The 15,733-nt window shown below is 40.2% G+C and overlaps 1 protein-coding gene across 3 annotated transcripts in view; it reads right to left on the bottom strand.

Annotated features, from left to right (window-relative positions):
• Nucleotides 1–14,301, bottom strand: part of Clvs1 (clavesin 1) — a 185,046-nt gene extending 170,745 nt beyond the window's left edge. The window contains exons 1-2 of one of the 3 annotated variants that reach the window (XM_060385972.1): nt 14,114–14,301; nt 1,069–1,693 (exon numbers count right to left, since the gene is read on the bottom strand). In XM_060385972.1, the coding sequence (XP_060241955.1) occupies nt 1,069–1,523 (455 nt within the window). In that variant the 5' untranslated portion in view covers nt 1,524–1,693; nt 14,114–14,301. The other 2 variants (XM_060385973.1, XM_060385974.1) reach the window with 2 other exon arrangements.
• Nucleotides 14,302–15,733: the final 1,432 nt, after the last annotated feature.

The raw sequence follows: 15,733 nt of genomic DNA, 5'->3' as shown, positions 1-15,733 counted from the left end.
ACAGTGGATGCTCTAAAGATTGTCTGCTTCCCTTTCCTCGCATGCTTATTGTGCTACCTGGCAAAGAGATAAACATGCTAAAGGCACCATCTTCCAGGATCTCATAAACACACAATGGCATTACTCAGCTGGTCTAAGACAACTGGTTCTCAAGTCACACAACCACACACAGCTTCCATTCTGGTTTCATTAGCTGTGTGACATGGATCCAGGTCCTTGGCTTCTCAAATTCTTGTGCCATCAACTGTGAAGTATGGGAAATGGCAACAATATTTATCATTCCAAGGTCCTGTATGGATTAAATGAGATCATATAAATACCCAGTTGAAACCATGGTAAGGACAAAAATAATAACCATTATCTACTGAGCAGTGATCTTACACTTCTATATTTGTTTTCATAAAATACTATGAACCTAAACTTAGTCACTAGAAAGGTGGGGCAGTGAAATGAAAACATGGGGAATTTTTTTTTACAGGAAAAAAAAAATGTGGGTGGGATAGAATTTGGGAAGAAATCAAATGTTAGGACCAAAGACCAAGAGGAATCATATTTTGGAATGAGGAACTGGGTAGCAAGAGATGAACAAGGACACGGAGAGGATGGCATACTTAACCTGGGACATGTGGAGTTTGGGGCTCTCAAAAAGGATGTGTAGGAAGGAAGACCATTTGGGAAATCTTGTACCCAGGAGAGGGGGATATCAAAGTTATAGAGAGCATCCACAAAAGTATTATATGTGTGGAAGCCAGTCTAGTGAACCCACTTTTGTACTGTTGTTGTTAAGGGTGGTTACACTAAAGAGAATATATGAATCTTCTAGAGCATCAGCTTTGGGTTTATTAAAATAAATGACCCAATGTGATGAACGGAACACTTGCTTCTAAAGTCCAGTACAACCCACAGGCTATGATTCTCTTCTGGTCTTGCTTCTGCGTGAAGCTGGGTCTTAAAGCCACCTTTGAACGCAAGTGGAATGAATTCTCAGCTCGGAAGCCATACCACCCCAGCATGCAGTGATGATGCCATGTCAAAGCAAAGTCAAGTAAAAACGCTATCTACATTTACCTACTCTGATCCCAATTGGCAGCAAACAGCAGCAGAATCTTCCTGCCGTAGTGGTCTCGATTTTCCAGCACTCCAGGGAACCCGTCGATCAAAGCCCTCTTAATCCCGGGATCGTCTGCCTTGAAGTTTTTGAACATGTCCAGGTTTAGCTGGCGGTACTGAAAGTACTGGGCCAGGAGTCTGAAGGCATCGGCTTGGTGAAACTTCCTGGCTCGGAGAAATCGCAGGATGAAGGCATCATCTGTACGTAAAAACCCAATGTCCGGCCTGGTGATGATCATGTCTCTGACCTGCTGAATGTCCTGATGTAAAACGTCGGGGTTCTCATTCAGTTCCAAGCGGGCTTTCTCTATAGTGTCTGCGCTAAGCCCAGCCTGCAAATGCGTCATCTTGACCCAGTCTCCTTCCCAAGTGCTTAAGCTCTGAGGTTTGGGAGGAACAGAAACTGGTCCCATTCACATGAAAGGGTGCTGAATCCGTGGCCCATTCAACGGTTCTCCTACAAGACTGCCCCCAAAACAGACAGTTGCAGAGTCTTCCTTCTGCTCTTGGAAAACAGCAGGACATTCAGGCCCTACGTGCTGGTAGACATCCAAAAGAGAAGGAAAACCGAGGCCATTGCTTACTGAAAAACAAATGCACACAAGAGAAACAAGAAAGAGATGATGCAGAGAAAATCTGGGCAAGTTAATTGGAGACTAGATAGAAAAGAGTTCATTAAATGTTGAGTATGGTAGTTGCATACCCTGTAACTAAATGCATATAATTCTTCAGATTGGACATTTTGCCTTATTATTATCAACTTAAATATTTACTATGCAAATATGTGTAATACATTAACAAAAATTTTTAGTTACAGTGAGTGACTCCTTAAAATAATGGTCTGTGGTCAGATTAGCAATGGAGTGCTGTTTTATTAATGAAAGATTTTGTTGTTGCTTCTAAAGCATGCTTTATGGGGCTGTCCAAGGGCCTAGATACAGTTGAGATATATGACTGCTGAACAATTGATTGTTTCCCATTAGCCTCATTTCTCAGACAGAAGTATCTCAGAGAGGAATCTGCTGCTCACATCTTTTAAAGGCAGTCCTTTAGAATATTAAAGGTCACCCTAACCTAACCCTAAGGTGCCTAATTAGTGATAAGAGTATTGCCACATGGCCTGGGCTGTGGCAAACAGGTTCAGGGCTGAAAGACGACCTTCAACAAGGACATTCTGAGCCATGAGAAAGGCTTACTGGCTCAGGAGGGATCTTTTATTCTGATTTCTCGCAAAGAAACCACAGGCGCCCAATGCTCTCAATCTGCTCTATTTTATCCATACAGGCTCCGGAATCCATCCATTTTCTATAACATTTCTATTGTCCTGAGATACTGTTTTACACAGGAAAATAATAGACTTCTGCTTATCATCTCATTTCTCCGTACAAATAACATACAAAAAATAAAATCACCTGTATCTCTTGAATCGCTCTCGCTTTGTGAATTAATGCTTAAACTCTCACAGGCATCCAAGTTATCCTTCCTATTCTCACAAGCAAAAGACAAGTGTGAATATATTTTAAAGCATTCATTGTTTCGTAAGCGAACAGTATTTGCAGTGAGAGGCAAAATATTTACTTCCCATATAATCATTATTGATAATGCTTCATCATGCAAAATCATTCAAAAGAAAAAAAGAAGTCCCCTGCTTAGATGTCTACACCTATTTGCCTCATGGTGTGGGAGCTGAAGAACATTTCAGGTAACATGTTCATTTTTAATCTAATGATACAAAAATAGCATATTTCAACACATTTGCTCTGTAAGGTAACAGCTAACTCTAAAACGTGTGGATAAGAAACAGAGTTTTATTTTTCACTAATCTTAAAGACCCACAACAGTGAAAGTAAACAGTGCTATGAACTAGTCTAGGATTGATGGAAACTTCCAATTCTAGGTAGCTCAATATTCACCCAATGTTAAAATGCCTTCTCCTGCAGCCTCGTCACAGCCTTCAAAGATCTGCCTTATTGTATGTAAACTCCTTTCCTCCAATTCATCCTACACTCATACATCATTAGACACACTGCTGAACATGCTCCCACAAACCAACCAAACATGGAGGTATAATTGTTATCTAAACACAGGCAATAACGACACTAGGACTATTTTGTGTCAATTTAACCCAAGCTAGAGTCATCTAAACAGAGGGAACCTCGATTGAGAAATTCCTTCCATAAGACTGAGCTATAGGCAAGTCTGTACAGATCTTAATTAGTAATTGATGCAGGAGAGCCCAGGCCACTGTGGGTGGTGCCACCCCTGGGTTAATGGGCCTGCATGCTGTAAGAAACCAGGCTTATCAAACTATGAGGAGAACTGAGCTTTCCTCATTTAATAATCAGGGTTATTAAACCATGAGGGAAAAGCTTCTTTTAGAGAAGCACACTTCCATTACCTCTGCATCAGCTCCTGCCTCCAGGTCCTGCCTTCTTTGATGTTCCTGCTTTGGTTTTCCCCAATGGACTGTGATTCCGGATATGTAAGCCAACAAACCCTTTCCCCCCCAAGTTGGTCGTGGTATTTCATTACAGCAATAGTAACCCTGGCTGAGATAGGCACTAAAAATGATGCTGCTGGAGCAACCATAAACTGGCAGAGTTCCAAGCACTCCAGACAGCTGGTCACCTAGCATTGACTGTTCATGTTACTGCATCCAAAAGACAAATTTCAGTTTCCAACGCAGGTGACATCCATCAGTATTTGACACTGGCTGTTTCCTCCTTACACCACCTTCTCCTGCCCTCATTCCTTTCTCCGTCCAGGCACCATGGCTATTCCTGGCCCCTGGCTTCCTGCCTTTTCCCTGCTCATTCTTCTTCCTCTGTGCAAGCCAACGGCCATGATTTTCAGGATCCTGCCTCATGATCCATCCACCTGCATGCAAGTAGCTTCAGTCCCTAGCTTTCTCCTGATCTCCAGCCTCCTCATTCAGTTGCCCACTGAGCATCTCCCTGCCCATGTCACACAGATACTACAAACATGTTATGTTCAAAACTGAACCAATCATAGTTCCTCATTCTGAATTTGACCCTCCAGCTCCATCTCTTAGGGAATGACATCATCTCCCAAGCAGGTTTACATTCTGGAAATCTGAGGGTCAACTCATATTCTACCCTCTCCTTACCAACCTCTACCAGACACTTACTCTTTTAATAGATCTCAAAACTGCTCATCTTTGCAGCTCCATGGTTGCTGACATAATTAAGACCATCACCCACTCATGTTTAGATCAGAAGCAGGTTTTCTACTGTGCCCTTTGCTGCCAATCTAGTCTCCAGTATTCTCATCACTCTCTGCATTACAGAAAAAAATACTCTCTTACCACACTGTGTTTGCATCCATCATTAGCTTCCAGCTCCTCTCTATTCTTCAGAACTGAATCTGAAAGAAGGTTCCTCCAGGAAGCCCTCCCCAACCTTCAGAAATCAGATAATACCCCCCCCCACACACACACAGGGAACCACACCAAGTTTTATTACCATCTTCCCTTCTCCCTTTTATTCAGAATCTCCTATAAAAGAAGAGTGTTTATCACTTATCTGTGAATCCTTGTTATATGCGACATAAAGAGGGTCAGCTCTGTGAGCAAAGAAGTTCATTGGAACCACTACTACTTCATCAGTGCTACAGCACCCGCTTATACAAAGTCAAAATACTGTTTTTATAGTTTGGTGGTTCCCCCATGTCTGGGGCAGGCTATTTTTTTTCTTAAAGCCTTCCTTGCAGCTAACCTTTAATTCCTTTCCACATCTACTAAGAATCTCCCTCTGCTCCCCAGAGAATTTTCTCTAGGAACATTGTATCCCAGTCTCACTGAAGAATTCTGGGTAATGTTCATAGTTCCAAGCCAGAGAGCACAGTGCTAAGAGCACATAGCATAGCAACAGCTCATTCCCTGAAGAAGATTTAAAGCTGCTTTGGAGCAAGTTACTTACCTCACAGCCCAGGGAACTCAACAGTGTTTCCCAGATAAATTACTGTGGGTTCAAGGGGAGAATTGAGGTTGCATTTTTCATGTCCTGCCTCCATATATAGCTCTGCCTCTAATCTATAATATCTGAAATAAATTTGCTCCAATCTACATCTTTATTCTGTGCTCAGCATGTAATAGAAGCTCCTAGTGAGAACAGTCCAAACCAGGATCACTGGATTTCACGCTTAATATGATATATATATATATATATATATATATATATATATATATATTCATTAAAGGCAAATTCTTCATACCAGAAGCCTTAACAGACTACTACTATTTAAATAGCACCAAACCAATCAGTGCTATTAAGGCACAAGAAAAGCTGTATGAAGAATGTTTAGCACAATGTACCATTTCCAACAGCTTTTGTTCTCACTCGACTTTTCTTACCTATGGATAGGTTACATTGGACTTGATGTCCTACTCATAAGTAAGAGTGGTTTACTTTCCTGGTGGTATTCATAACAATGATAATAGCTGCAATTCATTATTTGTTATCTTTATGTTTATCCTGTTCCAGACACTTACATACTACAATACTTTTTTTTTACAACAACTATAAAAAAAAAAAAGAAGTTGAATCTGAGATGCAAAGAAACTAAGTGACTTGTGAAGAGGTGGAAACTGGATGGGAGTCCAAATAATCTCTCTGGACTTTAGTTTTCATTCCTGGGCTCTGTGTTTTGCCTCTGCTGTGTAGCAGAGGTTTCAGTATTTGGTATCTAATATCTGTATGACATTCCTCTCAAAGCTCCAGATCCTCACTCTCCTTCCCTTTTATCTCTTCTGTACTAAGCCTTCCATGAGCCCAAATCTGCCTCTGTGTTATCAGACCTTCTTAGACAGCCTAGTGTTGAACCTTAAAGAAAGATGCCCGCTGTCCTCATCCTCGTTATCATCGGGGAATGAGTGTTGATGATACAGTTGACCGGGCTTTTCCAGCTGTCACTAATATTTGGCTCCTTTTTAGTATTTTTTCTTGGCCAACACAACAGATCAAAGACCCCTCTGCCATTGTCTTGGAAAGACTCACTCTTTGTCATGCCTCACAGTGCCAAGCACAGCATCAGCTGTGAAGTCGGCTCACCAAGCAGAGAGAGAGCTCCCCAATTCTAGAGGGTCACTCACTGCCTCATATGCTGAAACAGGTGCATCTCCTGGGGGGTCACGCTGGAGAAGCCTGCACTAACAACCCGTGAATTTTCCCAATAAACTAGAAAGTTGGGTTGGAGGATTTTTGTATAAGTGAACAGAAAAAAGAGTCTCTATTGCTTGGTGTTTAAATACTTGACATCCATAGATTCCAGATGTGCATTTCATCTCAGGTAAGACAAAGATAAATCAGTGTGTATGTTTACTCATACACAAGTCAGTCTTGAGGAAGTGACTTATAAATGAATATCATATGTTTATCTTTACAAAGGAGTAACAAAAGATTCCTTTAATGAAGCAGGATTATTTTTTTTAAGTATAACCTATTTTGGCTGTTTTATCACCTATTACTCTCATACATTATCATCTTCACAAATGCACATTCAATACCTGGGAAAAACTAGAACAATTGTAGCAATGTCCACTCTAAAAATATGTAACATTTCAAAGAATTTTACACAAATTTACTTTTCCTTTGTTACAATGATCCTTCAATCTATCAAAGAAAGATGATTCCTGGGAAATGCTAAGGTAAAATAATGTGGAGTAAGACAAATAAAGGTGCTTATAAAATGAAAAGATCTATCTTCCATTAGCTGTGGTATTCTTGTTAATATTGTAATTATGTTATATCCAGATTTTTAAAAAAGATATTGAGTTGCACACTAACTTCTGGATGGCTTAACATTGAATAATGAGCTATTAGTGGCAAGGGGAAAGAAACAAATATTTGTGAGTGCTTCTTATTTGCTAAGGGCTTTAACATTATATTATCTAGTTTCTAACCAATCTTTAAAGTTAGGTTATTGGTTGTTAGTTATTAGGTGAGAGGAAAAATTGAGAGCTTACTCTAAAATCTTGTTTACACATATATATACACACACACACATACACATAACACACACACACACACATGAAACAAACTGTCATACCACAAATTACCTGCCCATGTCTTGTTTGTGGCTACCTGTTGTCTCTGAGGAGGTGCACTCTTGGAAGCAACATCCTAACATTCACTCACTCACTCACACACACACTCACACTCATTCACATACTCATACACTCACACACAAACACAAACTCACTCACTCACTCACTCACACATCAGGCATGAAATTTGGAGAGGAAAGGGAATATTGTTGTCATGATCAAAAATATACTGTCTATAAAGCCTCACTAGGCACAGTGGATAAACTTGTAATCAAAAGATTCAGGAGACTGAGGCAGGAGGATTATAAATTTGAGGTCATCTTGGGATACAAAATTAGACCTTGTTTCAAAGACAACAACAAAATCTTAATATTATTTGAAATACATAAACATAAATCACTAATAAATAAAGCTTTAGAGTAATGTGACTCCTGGGTAAAGTAATACATAGATGAATTTCACATAAATATTGATATAAATATGGAATGAGAAGCTCATGTTTATTTCATGAGCTCCTTTTTGTAAAAGATGAAATATGACTCTTCATGATAAACCCTACATATAAAAGTCTGATCAACTACATCTTCCAGTAGGGCAAATAAACATTTTTACAAATATGTTGTATAAAACTTCATTCCAACTATTTAAACAGTATATATATATATATATATATTCACCTAGGAATGACAAAGATGTTTTTAATATCTTTGCTTCAATTTATCTTTTAGTTATTTATTGTTAGTTTTGTAAAGGGGTCTTGCTGTGTAGCACAGATGGCCCCTGCTACACAATCCTCCTGCCTCAGCTTGAGTGTTGGTATTATAGGCATACAGCAACACATTGAGCACAAAAGGAATTTTTATACCAAATGAAATCATGGTAGGGGTTACTAGAATGCCTAGAACAATGTTTACAATCACAGCAAAGTTCCTTCCTTGGGGTGACTCTGAGATGGTTCCTGAATGCTAACATGTTTCCTAGAGGATTCGAGCCCACACTTCAATTCCAGGGGTTGTTAATTACACATTCTGAATGTGTCATTCTTTGAAAGAGTTTCTGCAGTTGCTGGGTATTCAGGGGGGTGGTATGGCTTGTAGGACTTCTTCCTTTGCACAGACCAAGCTGTGTGAGTAGCAATTCATTGCTACTGCTTGCACTGACTGTCATCGAATGTTATCCAACTTGCAGATAGGAACTTTCTGTACCAAGGGTTGGGAGACATGTCTGGAAGGACAGAGGGGAGACCCATAATCATCAGAAACTGTAGTGTGATCAGAATTTAGCCCTGGCTCACTGTCAACATTCCATCACCTTTAGCTCAGCCCTAACCCAGGGCTTACTCCTGTCCCATAAATATTCATTGCGTAGACTCCCTTAGATCCTTTTAAAATAGAAACTGAACCTTGTCATGTGCTTCCATTTGTGCCCGCTTTTGAGAAAGGTTAAAAGTAAATTGAAATGAGTTCCATCAATGCAGAGACACTGAGAACTTCTTGCCCAAAATAGATGCCAGATCAAAATGAAAATAGACTGGGCCTCAGGTACATTGGAGCTATTTGGCAGAGTTGCATCCTGAGTTCCAGAACAATCTTTTGTTGTCATTTATGGGTTTTAGTTTGCTGTGTGGCAATACAAAAAAGGGCTAAGCAAGCTGGAACACAGTAGAGTTTCCTTCTTCCTCTATATTATATTGGGGGAGAAGTTTTTCACTGAAGTAGTAGCTTCTTTCTAATCATTATATCTTGTAGAAAGACAGTGCAAGGGGGAGAAAGTTACAGACATGTGGGAAATTAGACTAAAATGTCTTCATACATGTTTCTCTGTTGCCATAAGAAGACACACTCTATACCCAAAACAATCAGCTGTGTTTGGTAGGCATATCACAGGGAGAGGAACAAAGGAGGCTGAAAAGCTTGACTATTATCCCTCAAAGGCAGAAGCTATTTCCTCCAAATAGACTCCATTATTTAAGAAAAATAATCTAGAGGTATAAGAAAGATGGGCTCCCCAAATGGTCACTAATTGTCTCTTTCATTCTGTTTATCAGGACATCTGTGTAACTAGGGCTCTTCTCATTGATGTGCCTGAAACAACAATGGCTGCAGCAAGGATCAAAATGAGGAAAATTCTCAGGCAATCGTAGACTGGAAAAAGTTGTTTTGCGGTAAGGTGGGAGGAAAGAAAAGCCCCCACAGCTGAAGTTCTCCTCAACTGAACTTGTGATTTCTGATTCTTCACCACCTCAGAAGTTGGAATGGTTTGGGTTTGGTTCAGTCAAATGCCATTACTAATTACAACTGAAGGTACAACATTTAAATAAGAGGGTAACTGTTGGCTGGAGAGATGGCTTAGTGGTTAAGAACACTGGCTGCTGTTCCAGAGGACCCGGGTTCAATTCCCAGCACCCACATGCCAGCTCACAACTGTCTGTAACTCCAGTTTCAGGGGATCTGACACCTTTTCACAGGCAGTCTAAAACACCAATGTACATAAAATAAAAATAAATAAATTATTTAAAAAAAAAAGAGGATAACTGTTGTCCTTCTTTCTTCAAGAGAGATCCATTCATCATGTTAAGTGAAATAAGCCAGACACAGAAAAACAAATACCATGTTTTCCCTCACACATAGGAGACAAAACAAAGTGATCTGATGGATGAGAATAATAGTAGAGGCTGGAAAGGGGGGAGAAGAAATGAGACAAGTACCAAAATATTGCTAAACTTGAGCAACAAGCTCCATTGTTCCACAGAACTGTTATAGTTTACAGTGAACTGTTATAGTTTACTGTTATAGTTTACAGTGACGATAGATAGATAGATAGATAGATAGATAGATAGATAGATAGGTAGATAGATAGATAGATAGATAGATATTCAAATCAGCAGAAAAGTAGGAAGGCTCTCAATGCAAAGAATTGATAATTAACCTGATTTGCTCATTGCACATTATATACATTCACTGAAAGATTACACTGTTCCACAAATATGCATAACCATTATGTGTCAATCAAGAATTTCACCAAAAGTAGCCCTTAATCAGAAGCAGCTTCATAACTTCACAGGTTATTAGGAACACAGACTACTGAGCTGTACCCCTGACCCACTGAATGAGCAGTAAGATCAGACCTGAGAGGCAATGACATCACATTGCAGGGGGTGGATGACCTGTCCAGAAGCAGATCTCACCATGTGTGTAGACAGCAGTACCAGCTTAATACAGGGATGAGTGTGTCATTAGGCTATCTGTTCACATGCGCAGTGGCATCCATGGTGGCTTACTCTATCACTCTATAATTACACCTGCATATGCTTGCTTACTGTATAGCATCTAAGAAGAAGGGAAAAAGGAAAAAAAAAGGAGGGGAGAGAGACAAGAAGGAAGGCAAAACTGGGAAGAAAGAAGAGGGATGGAGAGACAGGAGAGGGGAGGAATGAGAAAGTGAACAGAGGAAGAGTGGGAAGGAAGAGAGAGATAAAGAAAATGAAAGAAAAAAGTGTGAAAAAAATGTCAAGTGATGCCATTTTGAGAAGTTTGCTTACATAGCCTATAATCTAAGCCCCTCAGTTGTCCCTTGACCCACAGCATTGTTCCTGTCTCTTCCAAAACTGTAAAATACAGAACACCAAGTAACCTATGCATGTGACACACATAAAGGTGTGGACATTTTACATAATACTTTTGAGCAATAATAGAATCTGAATCGAGGTGATGCTATTTTAAGGAACAGAAATGGGAAAGAGATAGACAGACACCTAAATGATATCTAAGAATCAAAGATTCAGCTGTGAGTGCCCAGGACACAGAGTATATCACCCCAACACACATGGGAAAATTCTTTGTTGCTCAGAAGTCAAGCTGAACAAAAGCTCCCAGGAAATTAGCCTACCACTATTATGGAAAGGGCACTTTCCATAGTATTTCCTGACACAGAACAAGTCCATGGGGGCACAGCGCAGGGTTACCTGATAGAGAAAACTGAGAGAAGATAGGGAAACTAATAAACTTATATCTGAATACAGAAAGGTTCTTTACAGGGAGAAGTGTCTGGCCAGTTGATTTACACATCTAGATTAACCAAACAGAATACAAACTTCCTTTAAGCTGAGTAAAACTTGATGAGAAACTGAGCCCAGCCTTTTCTGGAGAGATGCAGCATTTGGAACCAATGAGGGTTGCAGACTTGTGGCCATTCACACTGTGAGCCTCCTCTTGAAGCTTCAGTCTACTGAAATCTGGATGAGTTAATAACGATCATCGAAACGATGACTATTTGGGAGAGGATGTAAAAGAAGGGAGGACCAGCTCTTTCAATGACCCTGGGGACCTTTCTGGGTTAATATATGCTTCTTATCCTCACGCTGCTTGTCACCGCCTCTGTCTGAGTCACAGTGTCACGAGAGCAGAGGAGATCAAACCCAGCCAGAGACCATTTATGAAGGATGACTCTGTAACAATGGAGTTCGTGAAGCCAGGGGCAGATTTCTCAGAGATAATAGGGTACCTCACTTGTCAAGTCCAAAGATGTAAACAGATATGAGCAGTTGTAAGAAAGAGTTCAAGATTTCACCTTTTAGGAAATGGGCCTTCCAGCTATGTACTCAGATTCTGAAATGCTGTACTCTTCCATAAACAAATCCACAAAAAGGGTACTGTGCTGAGAAAAAAAAAAAAGGCTTCTGTTTGCCTTTAAATCCATTTTGAATGAAAAACTTTTGTTATTATCAATATAAAAGATAAACAACCCAAACTAAAGAAATGTGTGGAAGCCACAAGAGCAGTACTCTATAAAAATTAATAAGCTTGGCATAATATTCCAGACAGCGAGAAGCATTGCTTCTGACACAGGTGCCTGTAAATCTCCCTGAAGCAGCACTGCTCTGAAACCTCTCCAGCCTCAGGAAATTGCATTATGCACAGGAAGACAGCAGCTCTGGAAGCTTTGCATTCCGAGTCTGCACTTCTGGTGAAGCAGCTTAAATTGGCAACACGAACACATCTTTCAACCTCCTGGACCGGACCGTTCTTTGCACACAGATAAGGGAGTTTAAAGAAATCTTTCCCAGAAACTCGAGAGTCCTTGTTTGTTGTGTATGTTATCAGTCTAAGGACAGCAGGTGGGTGGGTAAAATACAGGACATCTTGCCAAATTATTTTCTTGGTTTGAGCTTTTAAAGGAGGAAAATTTAGAGACAAACAGAACTGTGCTTAAGCTCATATAATTAGCAGTGTGAGTGAACTTTTGACGTGATGCTACTAGTCCCATTCATAAAGATTATCGAGCATAGTTTTTTGGTTTTTTTTCACCAAGCCTCTTCCAGAACATACCTGTGTGTGAGCCTCTTCACTTTGGGAGGTGCCCCTGAAGACGAGCAAGACCAAACTTGCATCAGTGTCCCTTTTCCAAGAGGCAGATTAAATGCACAAAGATAGTGTTCTGCGCTTTGGTTTAAATGTTCTTGTGATCAGTGACCTGATCACATTATTTTTTACTTAGATACAACACATTTAAATTGAGATTCTGATATTATGGAAAAAAAAAAACTTGACCCTCCCCCTCAAAAAAAAAAAAAACAGTGACAAAAGAAACTTCAATACTTCACAGTTCGGTAAAATCATTTCAAAGAGTCCCTTTCGACACACTTGTATATGACAGTGTAGGCACTTGTTTGCCATTGTTTGTTAGCTCTTATAAAGCAAGTGATCCTGGTTAAATCAAATAGGTTCCATGACCTAGGACTGAACCATCAGTGCCAAATTAATGAGCTATTTGAAAGATGTTCCAACTCCCTGTCGGCTTTGATAGGAAATGATAGCACTGTAAAGCAGAGCCAGGCAAACCACAGTTACATAAAATGCCTTTTCAATTTCTGCACTCTATTACCCTTTTACTATTATAGGAAAATGGTGTTATCGCCTGATTACTGAGAAAGCACACAAAAATCTCGCCTTCCAAATCTGAGCCAGCCCTTGACTAGTAATGAACAAAGCCTGGCCATCTGCTCCTAATATCATTATCACTTTGGCCATTTGGGCAAGGGATATATCTGTTCTCCTTCCAGGAGAGGTTTAAGATCAGGAAATTGAAATAAGTAGAAAAGAAGAGACGTTTGAGAAAATAGAATATCCTAATGAGAGTCTTATTCGTTAGGTTCTTACTACCATCATTTTAATTTTCATTTTGGCCACAGAGTTAACCTCTGGGGCTCTCATTCTATAGAACATTTCAATAAAAACTTAATTCCGGAGTTTCTACAGTAAATGCCTCGGAAGAAAACCAGCCATGTGGGTGCTGTTAGTCACCCATCACCCCCACCCTGCTTCCTGGTGACTATCCATTGGGAAATCAGAGCATTGGGGCTGAGCTAAGATTTCTTCCTGGAATCACACTATGCCTCAGGCCATGTTAATTTCCTGAACTAAACAGTCCCTAATCTGCTGAAAGGCAGCTGGCTTACTGCTGGTGTCTGGCAAGTCCCCATCTGTCCCCTTGCTGGGGTCTCTTCCTGCTGCCTCCACTTTCCCTTTCCCCCAAGCAGGCGTCTCTCTTTGTTTTCAGGGGTCCCTCCACCTGAACTTTCTCTTCTATGCCTGTGAACTTGAGCTCTTTCCTATCTACCTTGCGGACCTCGGGCTTTGTCTAAGTGACAAGACACAGTTGTGTGGACTGTAGTTACCGCGCCGGTGATGGTGGAGATGATGACGGCGATGGTGGAGACGGGGTGCTGATGGCTGGGGAGCGCAGGCTGGGCGGCGTGGCAGGAGGATGGACCGCGGAGGCGGTGGAGAGTGGGGTGCAGAAGGGATGGAGTGCAGTGAGATTGCAGATGGGAGCTGTCCACGCGCCGAAGTGCTGAAACGCCGCAGCCATGGCATCGCTAGAGCGGGGACAGGCGGGGAGGCGCTGCGAACACAGAAGATAGAAAAAGGCAACAAATACCTTCACACCGCCGCCCAGGCTTGCTTTGAGAATGTGTTTCCGCAGGTGTCCTCGCGGCTGAACTGGGTGGGTGAGATCGCCTATCCTGGCAGTTGGAGCTCAGATTTCTCTAGAAAGCTGTGAATGAGAGCCCGGGCTGCATGGGGCTGTGATTTGGGTAGGAGGCGTGTGCGCCAGAGACTCTGTCCTTCTATACCAAGCCTGGCTTTCCCCTGGGTCCTAAATGCCTCCGCAGGTTGCTCTCACCCGTTCCAGCAATATGGTACTAAGAATTATTGTAATCTTTTAACACCTAGGACAGAAAGTACTGGAAACGTGTCACTCACCACATTTAAAGCCTAATCTCTTAGATAATTTCAAGTTCCAAAATAGACCAGGTCCCGTTTATGTAAACCTGACAAACGATAAAGCACCACATGCCTGTGGAAAAATAATTATTTTTATTAGCAAATGACATTCAGAAAATGGGCTGTTGGAAAAGTCTCACATTAAAGCTCCACCTTGTCAAAATAAATACAAGTAAGTTAATCTGTCGATGAAAACTAAAACATTTACCAAACAACTAAAAATACGTATTTTAGTGGTTTTAGAATATGAAACATTTTCTAAACAGAATAATAAGATAAATCACAGAAAAGAGGTCAGCAAATTTGAATGTATAAATTATTTCTTAATGTCAAAGGATATGAATATAAATTATCACTTGAAAAATCACAGCAAATGTGTATCTTGTACATAGATATTTCATAATAAAAAGGAAAATGCTGAAAAACCAAAAAGAATTTTAAAAGTCAACTTTATCACTAAAAAGCAATGCATGATTTAATATAGCACCAAAGAAATGCCAAAGAGAGAAAGAGAGGTAAAAGATCAATGATGTGTGGTTTGGTTGAAAATTTTAAATGCACAAAATATTCCATATCCTAAGATATTAGTGAAAAAGTGTAACCTTCCTACAGATCTACTTCAGAATGCATTTCAAAAGTCCTAAAATGTATATGATGTTCAGTCTTATCATTCTACTCAGCACTTTGTGTGAAGATTTATGCATACATATTTCATTTATGATCATAGAAATTTTCAAAACAATAAACTTAATTTTATTCAGGCTGCTAAATTTTCTGAATCAAAGCTACAGTTCTGAAGAGTAAAGACAAAGGGAAATGCTTGCAAAAATAGAAATGGAGACAAGACACGGATGTGGCAACAGCTTCTCAGGTTGATAAGATCGTGGGATAGCATGAAGACATAATAAGTAAATAAGCTTTTTTGCTAAGGGGACTCAATTTTCTTCCCTATATTTGCCTAAATTTATCATATTTATTTAAAAACTGAAAGCCTGTGAGTCTATTTCCAATTCCTATTATGCTTTATATGCTTTACCAAGATTTTAAATCTTCCAGCTTTCACATGGTATCATTATTTGTTCTCTCTCTCTCTCTTTCTCTTCTGTATATGTTATACATAACTCATACGGGAGAGAGAGCTCTACTTTGCTCAGTGCTGCCTGTAATCCATGGAAGGCTGCCTGGAACTTCACAGTAGTTCAATAAATATGTCCTGAGTGGAAGAGTAAATGGATGAATGACATAACCCACAACACATATATGTGTATTTAAA

Source organism: Meriones unguiculatus, chromosome 6 (assembly GCF_030254825.1).
Source record: "Meriones unguiculatus strain TT.TT164.6M chromosome 6, Bangor_MerUng_6.1, whole genome shotgun sequence".
Classification (NCBI taxonomy): domain Eukaryota; kingdom Metazoa; phylum Chordata; class Mammalia; order Rodentia; family Muridae; genus Meriones; species Meriones unguiculatus.
The sequence above is the reverse complement of the archived record's forward strand: the minus strand, read 5'-3'. Positions and strand labels throughout refer to the sequence as shown.